The following is a 16,260-nucleotide window of genomic DNA, read 5'->3' as shown; positions in this document are numbered from 1 at the left end:
AATAGCTATTTTGCAGACTTGGACAATTCCTATTATTTGCAAGGGATCAACAAATTAGAACAGCGTTGAACGAAGTGTAGAAGTCTGAAAGGAGACTATGTCGAAAAATAAAAAAAGGTTTACCCCAAACACGTAAGTATTTTTAAATTTTGCACGGACATTTCAAATGCTGAAATGTGTGTGAAATGTTATGGGACTTAACTGCTAAGGTCATCAGTCCCTAAGCTTACACACTACTTAACGTAAATTAACCTAAGGACAAACACACACACCCATCCCCGAGGGAGGACTCGAACCTCTGAAGGTTAAGCGTCACAGTCCATGACTGCAGCACCCTTAGACCGCTCGGCTAATCCCGAGCGGCACGGACTTTTCTAATGCTCTTCGTATAATCATTAAAAACAAGCGGGCTTGTGTATTAGCTTGTAAGTGCGATGGCAAGAAGCGTACAGTGTGCGTAATATTTGAATACACATTTTTCACTTCCTTTATTACTAGAATATTCTGTCTACATGTAAATGAAGGAACAGGTTGAGAATGTAACGGTGCACACCAAAAGAGGAGCGCACGCTGGTGCTGGTGAGCGCTGGACGGTGGGCTACTGACCGAGGCGCAGTCCGTGGGCGGCGAGCTGCAGCGCCAGTAGGAGCCAGGCGGCCGCCCGCGTCATCTGCCGCCGCGTCACGCTGTCTGCAACACACAGGAGGAGCGGCGCGTCAGTCGCAGGCAGGGGCGGGCGGCGGGCCGCGCGCGCGGCATACGTACTGACGCGACGTCAAGGGTTTCAGTCTAAAATGTCTTAGCAAAATGCACTGGAAAACGTACAGTGGAAAGTGTCGAATCAAAAACATTGTGACTATCAAGCAACACGGAATGGAATTTCTCTGCGCCACTTCGGGTGTTGCCTATAACACGACAGCAGAGCATAGCTTTGTTTGTGAATAATAATAAAGGAATTGCTTTCCGTCTATTAAGTGCCCCTCGATAAAAATTTCGATCTTCGAGCCACATATCCTGCGAAAAGGGGCAACCTCTGTTGCTTATGACTCATATTATGAAACGTCCCATTAGAAAAATTAATGAATAACTGTGCTTAAACTGACACACAATATTTGTAGCGCAACGCATTCTGACTTTCAATAATCCCTGCAAAAGAATGGCCCTGACTGACATTAACCTTAGACCTTTCACAAATCACTTACTTCACAAAAATCTTCGTTAGTCGAAGTACTGCAATACAGCGAGCGCCATTACTGCCAGCTAAATAAAAGATTCAAAGTACTGAAGGCACTAACTACTGATGGGCATAGTTAGCAAATGAAAGATTTTGATAGAGACAAACAATGTATTTACCTTAATAGTGTTCAAAAGTCATAATATATATAGCAGTTCATGACATCCAGTCTTACAAATTTACTGTCTCTGATGGACACACGTCCAGATCAACCGCTCCCAAAACCCCGCCATTTCTCTCCCCACATCCACCACTGCTGGCGGCTCACCTCCAACTACACAACGCTACGCGCTGTTAACAGCCAACTGCCCAACACTACAATAGCGACTACTCCAACAATGCCACCCAGCCACAGACTGCACACAGCACAGCCAGTGATTTTCATACAGAGCGCTACGTGGCGTTAACAATATAAAAACCTAAACAGCCTACTTACAATATCTGCACTACTGGCCATTAAAATTGCTACACCACGAAGATGACGTGCTACAGACGCGAAATTTAACGGACAGGACGAACATGTTGTGATATGCAAATGATTAGCTTGTCAGAGCATTCACACAAGGTTGGTTCCGGTGGCGACACCTAAAATGTGCTGGCATGACGAAAGTTTCCAACCGATTTCTCATACACAAACAGCAATTCACCGGCGTTGCTTGCTAATACGTTGTGGTGAAGCCTCTTGTAAGGAGGAGAAAGGCATAGCATCACGTTTCCGATTTTGATAGACGTCGGATTGTAGCCTATCGCGATTGCGGTTTATCGTATCGCGACATTGCTACTCGCGTTTGTGGAGATCTACTGACTGTTAGCAGAAAATCGGTGGGTTCAGGAGGGTAATACGGAACGCCATGCTGGATCTCAACAGCCTCGTATCACCAGCAGTCGAGATGACAGCCATCTTATTCGAATGGTTGTAACAGATCGTGCAGCCACGTCTCGATCCCTGGGTCAACAGATGGGGACGTTTGCAAGACAACAACCATCTACACGAACAGTTCGACGACGTTTGCAGCAGCTTGCACTACCACCTCGGAGACCATGTAGGCGGTTACCCTTGAGGCTGCATCACAGACAGGAGCGCCTGCGATGGTGTACTCAACGACGAACGAATGGCAAAACGTCATTTTTTCGGATGAATTCAGGTTCTGCTTCATCATGATGGTCTCATCCGTGTTTGGTGACATCGCCGTGAATGCACATTGGAAGCGTGTATTCGTCATCGCCATACTGGCGTATCACCCGGCATGATGGTATGGGATGCGGTCACCTCTTGTTCGCATTGACGGCACTTTTAACAGTGGACGTTACATTTCAAATGTGTTACGCTCCGTGGCCCTACCCTCCATTCGATCCCTGTGAAAGCCTACATTTCAGCAGGATAACGTACGACCTCATGTTTGCAGATGCTGTACGGGCCTTTCTGGCTACATAAAATGTTCGACTGCTGCCCTGGCCAGAACATTCTCCAGATCTCTCACCAATTGAAAACGTCTGGTCTATGGTGGCCGAGCAACTGGCTCGTCACAATACGCCAGTCACTACTCTTGATGAAATGTGGTATCGTGTTGAAGCTGCATGGGCAGCTGTACCAGTACATGCTATCCAAGCTCTGTTTGACTCAATGCCCAGGCGTATCATGGCCGTTATTACGGCCAGAGATGGTTGTTGTGGGTACTGATTTCTCAGAATCTATGCACCCAAATTGCGTGACAATGTAATCACATGTCACTTCTAGTATAATATATTTGTCCAATGAATACCCGTTTATCATCTGCATTTCTTCTTGGTGTAGCAATTTTAATGGCCAGTAGTGTAATATGTCTATATAAGTGAAGTTCTTTGTACGCCTCCACGGACAACAGCGTACCGACTGAGCAGTAAGTTAAATTTCATCCAAATACACATTACAAGAGATTCTACTAGGAACTGCGGTTGTTACAAGTTTTTAGAGAAGCGAGAGTAGACACTTTTTAATCTGGTTAATCCGGTGTAGCGCTATCAAAGAAATAGCCTACAGTATTCCTTATAAACAACAATGGCGTTCCTCCTAAAACACCTGTTAATCAATACCACATCCCATGTTCAGTACTGTACAAATGAGCTGCTATGGCCTAATTAGATTATCGCAGCCTGTCACATTGGCGGAACAAACAGATTCTATTCAGTTGCGGGTATCTAAAGGGTTAATTATTTTCTGTTCATTTACCCTCGTTAGTGGGCATATTCATGCTACTGAATATCAGCAACTAGTTTGCAGTTGTAACCAAGGGCTGGCCGGAGTGGTCGAGCGGTTCTACGCGCTACAGTTTGGAACCGCGCGACCGCTACGGTCGCAGGTTCGAATCCTGCCTTGGGCATGGATGTGTGTGATGTCCTTAGGTGAGTTAGGTTTAAGTAGTTCTAAAAAAGTTCTAGGGGACTGATGACCTCAGCAGTTAAGTCCCATAGTGCTCAGACCCATTTTTTTTTTTTTTTTTTTTGTAACCAAGGAAACAACACACATGTCGTATTCAAAATTGTCCACACAATGGTCACTTTTTGCTTTACCCTTGGTTGGGAGCGTCCGAATATGTTACAGGGGCGTTACAGTTCGAAATATACAGTCTATTGCAAAGTCTTTGGATCACACGTGTAGGGAAGATAGCTCACATCACTGAGAATAACTATTTGTTGCAGACAAAATGTTTACTGATGGTTTAAGGATTTGTATTTATGAAAGGCGGTAGGGCGTAGGCACTCTGTGGTGCGCGTTTCTTGTATGTCTCCTATAATACAGTCTCTACACCATATGAAATGCGGTAGACTCAGCGAAACTAAAATACCTAATTAGCTCCTAAAAGATTTTCCTTCTCGTTGGAGACATTCATTCTTAGGGTTCTCTTCTTAAATGTAGACGAAGCTAGTTCGGTGACGTCTCGTCATCCATGGTCGGCGAATGCAAAAGGACTCGTAGAGTAGCAGGGAAGCGTTGGCAAATATTTAACGTTTCACAAAAGTTGATCCTCTTGACTTGATATGTCGTACTAGACGTTTGAAACAACCTGTATCGTATAACGGGGCTTCACTTTATACAGGACAAATCATTTAAGCCTTACACCGCAAATACTGTGCAAATGTACGGTGCTCCTGATGTGCGGTTTTCCCGGAATGGTTTGGCAGGCAGGGACTCGTGTTGGTAGTCAAGCAACAAACTGTAATAATACTTGGAAAACGTTTTATTTGTGAAAATATACACCTTTTCCTTTAAATGGAACCGTGCCTATCTACATTACAACCTGAAGGTATGGTAAATTTTAATGTCATTGGTAAAACTTCCTGGCAGATTATAACTGTGTGCCGGACCGAGTCTCGAACTCGGGACCTTTGCCTTTCGCGGGCAAGTGCACGATTCTAGTGCAGGTTTAGGAGATTTCGGAATTTGAAAAGTTCCCCCACAGCACTGCTGCAATACCTGCGGAAGCACACACTAAAGAAAAACCCAAGAGCATGTGATGGTATGTCACATAAATGGACATATTGAGAAAGGCACAAGAAGTTTTTGCCATGAGATATGTGAACCATAAATTATCTAAAGACTAAGTGCGTCTGCGCGATGTGTGACAAATAGTAAATATTGTACATTATTATTACAGAAACACAAATATCGATGTAATTAACAAAACACAGCTTTTCGTTATAAACTCTGTGTAACATAGACCATGAAGATTAGAGACAATGCATTGATTGAACCTAATCTGTTTTGTTTCGTCTAGCGGGAGGTCGCCATTGTAGTGCTGTTTTATAATTAACGTCAGTATTATCTGTATTTTGAAAAATATAATAGAAATTGTTATTAGAAAGTGTGTATTATTGACTTAGTTGTCATCTCTCATGATCGCAACCATCACTTATAATTAACAAAGTTTTTGCAGAACTTTGTAGTGCAGGGAGCTCATCTCCTCTAGCAGGATTTAGTAGGCCATTACGCTGACTGTATTATTTAATTAAAATTTCATGTCATAATATTAAATGTAAATGCGAGACACTACTCAATTTTGATCTTTCATTAATTTCAAAGTTAGAAAACGTAGAGATAAATTTCATTTATCAATATCCACAGTACTGAATGAGTTCAGTATGTTTCGTTTTGGCCGCCTAACGGCAGATGAGATTCTCTCCAGTTTTGCCTTGCAAATAATGAACAAGAAATATTGAAAATCAGTATATTCCGTAAGCTCCACAATATCTCAGTTAATGTTTGTGACATTTGGTACATAAATAACCAGTAGCCCCTGAGACCCATATTAACAATTACAGTTTGCGTAAGAATACGCATATTTTCTTTTCTAAATAGCAGCGCTCACGCAAACTACTTATTAGAAGGCGGTGAGTCGCACGTTGTGTTTAAAAAAAATATTATATCGTAGGTACTTCGGGGCAGCCAATGTCCGTACGAGTGTTATTGCGGTATAAGTTAATTAAAAGTCTCATGCTAGCCCACAATATTTAAAGCCACCCGAACAAAAATCATAAAAATATATTTATAAAAAACAAAATTATGTAATTGTCCGGTGATAAGTGGCATTACATACATACAAATCACAGTTATACCGTGATCAGTGGCGCCCAACTTAATGTGGTTTACTACTTTATGTACAGTCCCAAGCATGGACTACTTACGTGGCGACAACTGACCATCACAGGCGGTATTCAAAATGATCACCGGCAGCGACAATTACACGCTTCCTGATTAGATTAGATTAGATTCAATTTTCGTTCCATACACCCAAACAATGAGATGATTCTCGTGAGTGTGGAACATGTCAGAAAGTATAATGTAATTACATAAAACATTTGAGTATAATACTTACTGCCCTGATCATTTGTCACGAGATAATCGAAATAGGTTAATACAATGCAGTAAACTGGAACAGCTAATATTTACAGAATTAACACGCTGTCAAAATGAAACACTGTTATGCACTATTAATTAATGTACCTCACAGAAAATACCTAATCTTGACTGTTGTGACCAAGTGTTGTAAAATCTGAAATCCATCCCATATTTTTTACTTAAGCTGGCTTAACAGTCTCTTTTAAGATATTCTTCTATGAAGTAGGAGGGGTTGCCTATCAAAAAGTCTTTCAAATTCTATTTAAACCGTGCTTTATCTGAAACCAAGTTTCTAATGGTTGCTGGCAATTTATTGAAAACATGTGTTCCTGAATATTTGACCCCTTTTTGGACCAAGGTAAGTGTTTTTGGGTCTTTAAGTACATTGTTCTTATTTCTAGTACTGATACTATGTATTGAGCTATTGGTTGGAAATAGAGATGTATTACTTCCAACAAATTTCATTAAGGAATAAATACACTGAGAAGCTGTGGGTAGAATATAAAGTCCCTTGAACAGATTTCTACAAGTTGTTCTTGAATTTACATCACAAATGATTCTTATCACACTCTTTTGCACCCTAAAAATTTTTTCTCTGTTTGATGAGTTGCCTCAGAATATGATCCCATATGACATAATAGAATGAAAGTAAGCAAAGTATGCAAGTTTTATTATATTTATATCTCCTAGATCTGACATCATTCTCACGACAAATACAGACTTGTTTCGGCGCTTAAGCAATTCTGTGGTGTGCCCTTCTCAACTGAATTTACTATTGAGGTGTAATCCCATAAATTTAACACTGTCAACCTCTTCGATCTGCATGTCTTCATATGTTATATTCATGTTGGAAGGAAATCTCTTACAGGTTCTGAATTGCATATGGTGGGTCTTCTCAAAGTTTAATGACAGTGAATTAGCTTTAAACCACTTATTAATGCCAGTGAAAATTTGATTAGCATCTATTTCTAAATCTCTACTTGACTTGCTACTTATTGCAATGTTTGTATCATCTTCAATCAAAACAAACTTAGCATTTGGCAATGTAACAGATGGGTGGTCATTAATATCCACAAGAGAAAGCAAGGGGCCAATGATGGAAACTTGAGGAATACCACATGTAATTAACTCACAGTCAATGAAGACTGACTGCTTACTGCACAGGTATTTCACAACGACCCCCTTCGTTTCCTTTTGGATAGATAAGACTCAAACCATTTCGCAGCATTGCCGGTGACACCGTAATATTCTAATTTTCTTAAGCGATTGCTGTGGCTCCCACAGTCAAAGGCTTTTGACAGGGCACAGAAAATGCCAGTAGCCTCTAATTTATTATCTAATGAATTAAGTACATTCTCACTATAAGTGTAAATAGCTTTCTCTATATCAGAACACTTAAGAGATCTTGGACAATATATTATTTGCAGTCAGATGCTTAAGGAGACGCTTGAACACAACATTTTTGAGAATGCCTATCTGGAAGGGAACGACTGTTACACACGTGCTAACATTTCAGAGGAGACGTCCGAGCACGCTGCAGTAGTAAGTCGTTGTCTATCATCGGGTGTACTTGGTGCGTCCTTGAACACAGCGCCTTTCAGTTTTATCCGCAGAAAAAAAAAAGTCTACAGGCGTCATATCCGGGAACGGGGCGGCCAAGGTACAGATGCTCTGGGTCCAATCCTACGATTTACAAACCATTCGTGAAGACATGCTCCAGTACTTCGTGCACTATGGGCTACACAGCCATCATATTGATACGACAGGTCCCTCCCAATCTACAGAAGAACGTCTTCTATCGTCCGTGGAAGATGGTCTGTGAGGAGGCTGCAATATTTGTGCGCGTTCGGTTTTCTATCTATGAAAAACAGGTCTATCAGCTGATGATTCACTATACCACATCATATGTTTACACTCCATGTACGCTGACACTCCACCTGACAAACCCAACGGGGATTGTCAGCAGACCATTAGTGCATGTTTCGGCGGTTTACCAGACCATGATTGATAAATGTGACTTCATCGCTATGTAAGATATATCATACATCTGGAGTACCTTGTCTTAATAGCCCTGTATATAAGTTAAAACCATTCTCATAATCGTTTCCACGCAGCTCCTGATGGAGAGAGATGTGATGGGGATGGAACCTGTGTCAATAGAAAAGGCATAGGACACATGACTGACTCGTGCCACTTCCTCGTGCGACTGCGCCGGAGGTAACGTGAGGATCATCTGAAACAGCAGCAAGAACATTAATTTCCCCCTCTTGTGCCGTCACTTGTTTCGCTCTGTTACACTGTCTAGATGTTACGCTACCACTTTCACGTAACTGTTTGAAGACATTGATAAATATTTGATGAGATACTTGACGTCAATTGGGATATCTTGCCGCATACAACACACAACAACGAATTGCATTCTTCGTACACTCTCCATACACCATAAGTATGTCAGCTGTTTCTGCGTTGGTAAATCTCATCGTCCACTTGGACTGTTAAACACTAACTCACTAGCAAGTCACAATGCACTCAGGGGACACACAAGAATTCTGTAAACAAACATAACATCGCTCCTAGCTACTACGCAGACTGAATGGCACAAAAAACTGTCGGTGTGGAATTTTTTCAAAATACGAGATCTCGGAAACTACTCGTACTAAAATCCTTCGACAAACACCAATGACATTCTGATTTACCCTACCTTTAGTCTGTTAATATCAATACGCATTATTCCATTTAAACGAGTGTATGTCTGCACAAAAAGTACACTTTCCAAGTATTATTACAATCTGTTGGTTGGCTAACAACATGGGTCCCTGGCTTCGAATCCATTTTGCGAAAACCACAGATCAATGGCACTTTTGATTTCAGCCAAATTCGTATTGCAAGTTCTAGGTGACTGAAACTGCGTACGGGACGTACATAACGAAGCCCTGAGGGTAAAATACGTCATACGAACTTGAGTATACGCAACAACTACGTCTAACTAGTCTGTGACCAAAGGAATTATACGGAGGATAATATTACCGCCAGGAGAATCATTAACTACGCAAGAGGATGATCACGCGGCAATCTCATGACTGATGGAAATACAGTAATTACGCTGTCAGAATCACCGAAACGCAGCTGATGTAACAACGCAACGGCCAGAGATACAGATAAGCTGCACGTCAACCGGTGACCCTGTAAAGACTTAAAACATTTCATATTGATTCAACTGTAGTTTTTCTTCTATCCTATGACAAAAGTTCCTCGGTATTTGCTTTCCTTTAAAATAAATGTAATTTCGGTGAAGTGTGTTTGCTGGTCATGTTGACATTGACCAAGGAATAATAATAGTTACTGCTATTTACTTTCTCTATCTTATTCATTAATTGTATTGTAGCTGGTACTGAATGCGTTTTTACGTTTTCTTTAGGGGTGTGTGTATTCTTCTATGCGGACAGTGTTGTATCAAGCGTATTTACGTGTTTTGGTGTGGTATTCCCCAATCCGTGTAAGTTGCGGTGTCCGCCATTAAATTCTGGGTGCCGACCAATCATAGCAAAGATAGCGAGCGGCGCTCGCTTCTGGAGCAAGGCACGTTACGGCGAAATTTTGATTTTTGCTGCTGTCAACTACGTAAGCTGTGTTTACATTGAATAAGACGTCATATTACGGGATTCTCATTTCCAGATGGGAGTTTATTTATCTCTTTCAGTTAAAACCCAGCAAAATTATTGCCATTTCCTTAATTATTTACGAATTTATATACGGTAATTTTCGTGTTATATGTCCTTTGGTGTTTGTTGCCAAACACTGACGTGGTCACTTCCGTTAAGTTTGGAAATAAACCGTATTCTTTTTTATTCAAATAATGGAAATTTATGGTAGAAATGAGGCAAAGAAAATCTTTGAGAAATGTTTTCTTCACAAACGGCAGAGGGGAAAGACGATGTTGGTACAAAAGTACCATCCAACACACTTTGTAAGTAGGCTGTTTAGGTTTTTATATTGGTAACGCCACGTAGCGCTCTGTATGAGAATCACTGACTGTGCTGTGTGCAGTCTGTGGCTGGTTGGCAATGTTGAAATATTCTCTATTGTAGTGTTGGGCAGTTGGATGTGAACAGCGCGTTGCGTTGGGCAGTTGGAGGTGAGCCGCCAGCAGTGGTGTATGTGGGGAGTGAGGTGGCAGAGTTTTGAGAGCGGATGATCTGGACGTGTGTCAATCAGAGAGGGTAAATTTGTAAGACTGGATGTCATGAACTGATATATATATATATATATATATATATATATATATATATATATATATATATATATATATATATATTTTATGACTTTTGAACACTAATAAGGTAAATACATTGTTTGTTCACTATCAAAATCTTTCATTTGCTTACTATGCCTATCAGTAGTTGGTGCCTTCAGTAGTTAGAATATTTTATTTCGCTGGCAGTATTGGCGCTCGCTGTTTGGCAGTAGTTCGAGTAACGAAGATTTTTGTGAGGTAAGTGATTCATGAAAGGTATAGGTTATTGTTAGTCAGGGCCATTCTTTTGTAGGGATTATTGAAAGTCAGACTGCGTTGCGCTAAAAATAATGTGTGTCAATTTAGTGTTGATCAGAATACGTAAAGAGAGAAATGTCTGAGTACGTTCAGTTCTGCTTAGCAGTTTGAAAATCAAATAACGCAAGAGGTTTATCAGCACAGCAATTCATAAAGTTTTCTAAGGAGATGTTTCAACTTGTAGCGTATGAAAGTAAACGTAGGCTTAAATGTATTGTACAAAATATGTACTGAGAGGATGAACTAAAATAATCTCTTTTTTTTTGGTGGAAGGAGCTCCTGGATCTTCGTCAAATGTTCTATTCAATTTAACAGGATCGCCAGCTCTCTCTGAAAGTTGACCTCGACGTAACGGAAAATCCACTTGTTTCCTCCAGTCCGGGGGTTCTTCTCAGACGGGTTCCCTGGGAACGGGGCTGAGCGCTCGTGGGATCTGACGTGCGTCAAGTTAGCCCGCGCTCCTTTCATCTTTTATCTGGGCGCCCGCAGGCGGGCAGGTGGTAGCGGAGCGGGGTTAACTTGTCATTCGTCCCGTTGTACCTAGCGACGCGGGGGCGGGGTCGGGGGCGGAGGCGCGTATCTACGGCGGCCTTCAAATATTCATAAGCTGCACGGCTGCCGAACTGCCGCGGGCACAAAGAAATGCGCTGCCTGGCGACGTTATGGAAATGAGGCGGGCGAGGGCAGGAGGGAGGGGTGCGCGGTTTAAAACGGGGCGCCGCGCGCTGCGGCACGTGAATAACAAGGCCGTGTGAGGACTGGGAATGACCTCCGGCGAGTGAAAAGGGGTGCCGGCACCCTCCAGTGGCAGTCCGTGGCATCTGTCCCTTCCTGCGGACCGAGCGTTTTGCATGAATGTTGAAACGCGTGGCAGCTTGTTCCCGTTTTTTTTTCCGTTCCTTTTTACCGCTGTGTTGGCTTCGTTCTCCCACACGTGATTCAGAGGGAAGTCCAGTTGTGGCTGCTTGTTTACAAGCAGGACGGCAGCGAGAATCCACAAGTTTCATCACCGGGACTCAGTAGCTACTGCTGTAACTTTGAAATTAGGTAGGATAATCACATCGTGTATCAGTGTTGCAGAGAGAGGGTATAAGTCGGTACGGAAGTCTTTCGCTGACAAATGAATATCGTTTGCATTTGTATGGGATATTAGTAGCAAACACTTCACATCAGCATCCAAAATATTTCTTATTTTATAGGGCCGGGCGATGTGGCGCAGCGGTTCTAGGCGCTTCAGTCAGGAACCTCGCGCCCTCTACGGTCGCAGGTTCGAATCCTGCCTCGGGCATGGATGTGTGTGATGTCCTTAGGTTAGTTAGGTTTAAGTAGTTCTAAGTTCTGGGGGACTGATGACCTCAGATGTTGTTAAGTCCCAAAGTGCTCAGAGCCATTTGAACCATTTAATTTACAGCCAGCATATAAAACAGAGTTTGAAACAAGTGACTTTACACGAAAGAGTGGGTATTTACAGTGGTAATTACGACTCTAACTCTGAAGTGCAACTGTGTATTGAAGAATCTACGTTCGCTGTTCTCTCTCTCTGTCTCTCTCTCTCTCTCTCTCTCTCTCTCTCTCTCTCTCTCTCCTTCTCATGCACACACACATACATACACACACGCACACACATACACACACAGACACACACACACACACACACACACACACACACACACACGCACACACACGCACGCACGCACTCACACACACACAAAGCCGCGCGACTACATGCTTCCTTCACCTTTCCTGTCTCACAAGAGTTTTGAAATTTTCTATATTAATGGTACGTGATTTTAGAACTCAAATATCAATCCACAAAGCGAGTTGATGCAAATCTCAAAAATTCTTGAGAATATCGAGTTCGAAGTTTTCCGAGCGCATTTAATATCGTAAAGTAAGGCCGATTTTTCCAGAGGCCTTGTGGCTCTGTGGTTGAGTGCTTTTATGCCAAGTGGCAGTCTGGATTCGACTCCTGGCTATGGTAGGTTTTTAAACAAAGTTGCATGTTCTTCGATCTTTTCCGTGAAGGAGAAAAGTACATTGAAAGACATCAGTTTACTTGAGTATATCTTACTTTGGGGTCCAGCCTATCAACTAGATATGGTATTTTATCATTTTCATGTGCCATCTTTATCATTTTCTACTTGGACCGATAGCAAGTCATCTGTGGGGTATGCGTTTTATTTAATCCCCACTTTTCTTCATTACCAGCAGCCTGTATTTCATGAACGCTTTCTGTCTTGTACGGAATCAATCCTCTTTATATGACTCTGGCATAAGACGAGTTTTCTGCTCACTCCAAGCTTATAAACGGAGGACTGAATCGTTGGAATGCTCAGGACAAGAGCATGGGATGGGGGGGGGGGGGATCGAAGAACAAACAGAGAAATCGTAGAGATAGTGACAGAGGGCACAAGCACTCTCTGTCTTCAGGATGCAGGTAGAACGATCTTTCCAGCTGAAGAAGTCGGCGTGTGTTTCCATTGTCTGCTGGAAGTTCGCGGTAGAGGTTTCAAGATATTTCGAGAGAGTCTCTCCGTCACAACGAGCGGATAAGGAATCCATAGGGCGCGCTTAGGACGCGATCCGATTAGGCCATTGTGTTGCACCCAGAACCTAGAGTTGCGACTGGTCGGAAGGTGTGCCAAAACGGATGTAGGGAGCTAACGTACAACTGAAGACTGGATGTGTTATAGGCTGGAAACATTGGAGATGCTGTTGGCCAATGGGGACACACTATGCAACTTCATCACGGAACAACATTGCTACGATGCAGTGAAACTACTTTCTGTCGTATCGTTAGTTATGTTGCGATCAGAAATTGTTAGTAACCGCAGTTCTTAGTATCAAACTCTTTCTGGATTGCTAAAGTCTCTGCGGACGTGTATCGTAAGCTACATTCTGCACACCATCGAGTTTTACGTCGAGCAGTATGCTCGTTCGTTATCTTGTTTCGGCGACTGTAATAAGCGACAATTTTTCTCTCGCCCTGCTCTTGTCCCATGCAAATCGCTTGACGAAGTTTTAAGTTTATCAACACCGGGAATTTAGGTGAATGAGTAATAAAATCTTACTGTCTTGTTCCTGGCCCTGAGCAAAGCTTACAGCACGCTGTATCAGTTACAAGCTTAAAAAATTCTTTCCTTTGTTCCCATAGAGGCACCCCTCCCCCGCACCCTCCCCCACATTATGAGGACTTTTTCAAATCCGCTGCGCTTCATGAAGGGTAGCAGCAATATAGAACATTGTTTATTACGCAGGTGAACTTCATTCAAGTAACTGTAATAAATCCTAACGATTAAAATTAATCTCTTACTTCATGCGTGTTAGGTCATTTTCGGGTGCATCAGACAATAAATTAAATATTATGTGAGGGGCTGCTCAACGTGATTTCGTCCCCATAAAATGATACTATGCTGCTTGGTTCCGCTGCGTCGGGCTAAGGAAATGCTTTCATGGCAGAAATGCTTCCTGCGTTTACTAACCACAGGGTGTCTATTGCACTTACGCGGCGTAATATCAGCATCAGTGGGTGTTATTAAAAATAATGGGAATTAGAGTTAATGTATTCAAGTCCCATTTTTGCATATTGTTATCGACAATCATAGATGAAGATCACTGTCGTTTAATGTCCGATCACTCCATACTACGAAGTATAAAAACATGACCGTCACATAAAAACATAAATATAATAAAAATATTTGTAATTTATTTTCACTTAAACTATCTTTATTTACAATATTTTATGAAAGACAAGCAAACAAAGATTTATATTTCGAATAAGGAAAGGATTTCTGTTTGTGATATGTAATTAGAAAAAGAAGAATTACGTTTTCCATAAAACTGCCAATTAGAATGTGTTGATTACCATATATTTCATGAATTTTGTATTTAGACGACTTAGATATTCAAACCGAAGTAAAAAGAAATCCGAAGAAACTTATCGAAACGCGACTTGTACAAGCAATCCAGCGATTACCAGTTTCGACCATTACCGACTTTTTCCCATCTTTATGTATTTTAAGCTGCACAGAAATGCTCTTAACTACGGTTTAGAACATGCAGTTTCTTTTAAAAATTTGCATCGGCTAGATGTCGAACAACCTTGACAATGAGCCCTCTACCACAGAACCACGTTCCTTGTGGAAAAATCGACCTCGCTGGTATTAAGGACACTCGAAAAACGTCAAAGCCCATTTTCTCGAAAGTTTTCGAGATATGGATCGAACTGCTTTGTGTGATTCATATCTGAGTTCTGCATTTTATATACCATAGATATAAATAAAAAACACGAAAATCCCATTGCCATGTGGTCTCCTTGTCAGTAAGATTTTAGTAAGGATAAAGGTTTTAATTTTTCCACAGTTTAAACCGGCTCATGTACTTTCAGATACAGTCAAGACAGTTACACCAAGCATTTGAGTCTCGCCGTATCAGCATGGCGAGACGCAAGCCACAGTCCACATTTGAAGTAATACAGATATCGTATTAGGATATTTAAAGGCCACAATCCCAGCTAAGGGAGAGTACTGTACCTCGGTCTACTTTTCAGACATTCGCCACTAGCCAGCCCCGTAATAGAAGTTTAATACGTATTGTTAGTTCATTTTTAATTGGTGGCATTCTTTTTATGTGCTACAGTCTTTCCCTGAATTTACAGAAATTACTCCGGGAAATTTGGGCATTCGCAATTAAGGTTTTTCCAAATACAAAACCATGTTACATGATACAACGTGGTAATATACGTCTAGGACTTAATATTCTGTTGAGATTTGACAGTGTTGCTGTTGAGAAAACCTTGTCAATATATAGTTAATAAACTATCGACTACATTATTACTCTAACTCACTAATAATAATCAGTGAGTAAAATAAAATCAAACAGAAGTATTATCAAAAGACAGTTAGCCCTTTTTTTAAGTAGAAGCTGTGGATGGTTCTAAAACTATCTAGCATTTTATTCACTACAGAATTCTGTTCCTGAAGAGCTATTAGTGTATTTAAAGAGCTTCAATATACTGTACTGAACAGCACTTAAGTAAGTAAAACGCTAAATATTTACAAATGACGCACAAAACACATCAATATTAACAACAACTAGAAAAACTGTAGAAAATGACAGAAACTGCTAACGACTGTCCTACATTCGCATTTCTTCATGTGATTTTAAAATCTGTTACTAGACTGAAGTACTGACAAGAAAAAATCATGTGTTCCTAGGTACATTATCCTCTAGGTACAACTCTGTCCTCTACTGCTGCGTGTACTGAATTGTAGATAGACCACCACAACCATCATGTCAGTTCCTACTGCAATGTTGAACATTGACTGTGTTGCACCAGTGATGATAAACAAAGTGAGGAAAAATGAGTTGCAACAGTCAACAGACTCCGCAACATATATTATAACGATAGGTCTCGCTGGCTATTACCGTCACTGACGGAGACGTAAGTGTACTCAGTGTTCACTCTCTCTCTCTCTCTCTCTATCTATCTTCTATCTATTTCTCTCTCTCTCTCTCTCTCTCTCCCTCCTCCACTTCCCCTCCCCATCCCTCCCGCAAGATAAGATCTCCATAAATCGAAATCGCATCCTAGTTCTC

The 16,260-nt window shown here is 41.5% G+C and overlaps 1 protein-coding gene across 1 annotated transcript in view; it reads right to left on the bottom strand.

Annotated features, from left to right (window-relative positions):
* LOC124595630 (discoidin domain-containing receptor tyrosine kinase B-like) overlaps positions 1-16,260 on the bottom strand; it is an 811,748-nt gene that overhangs the window by 367,028 nt on the left and 428,460 nt on the right. The window contains exon 3 of the mRNA XM_047134455.1: positions 607-690. Within this exon, the coding sequence (XP_046990411.1) occupies positions 607-670 (64 nt within the window). The 5' untranslated portion in view covers positions 671-690. The remainder of the gene's footprint in view (positions 1-606; positions 691-16,260) is intronic.

Source organism: Schistocerca americana, chromosome 1, assembly GCF_021461395.2.
Source record: "Schistocerca americana isolate TAMUIC-IGC-003095 chromosome 1, iqSchAmer2.1, whole genome shotgun sequence".
Lineage (NCBI taxonomy): Eukaryota > Metazoa > Arthropoda > Insecta > Orthoptera > Acrididae > Schistocerca > Schistocerca americana.
This window is presented reverse-complemented; position numbering and strand designations above follow the sequence as displayed.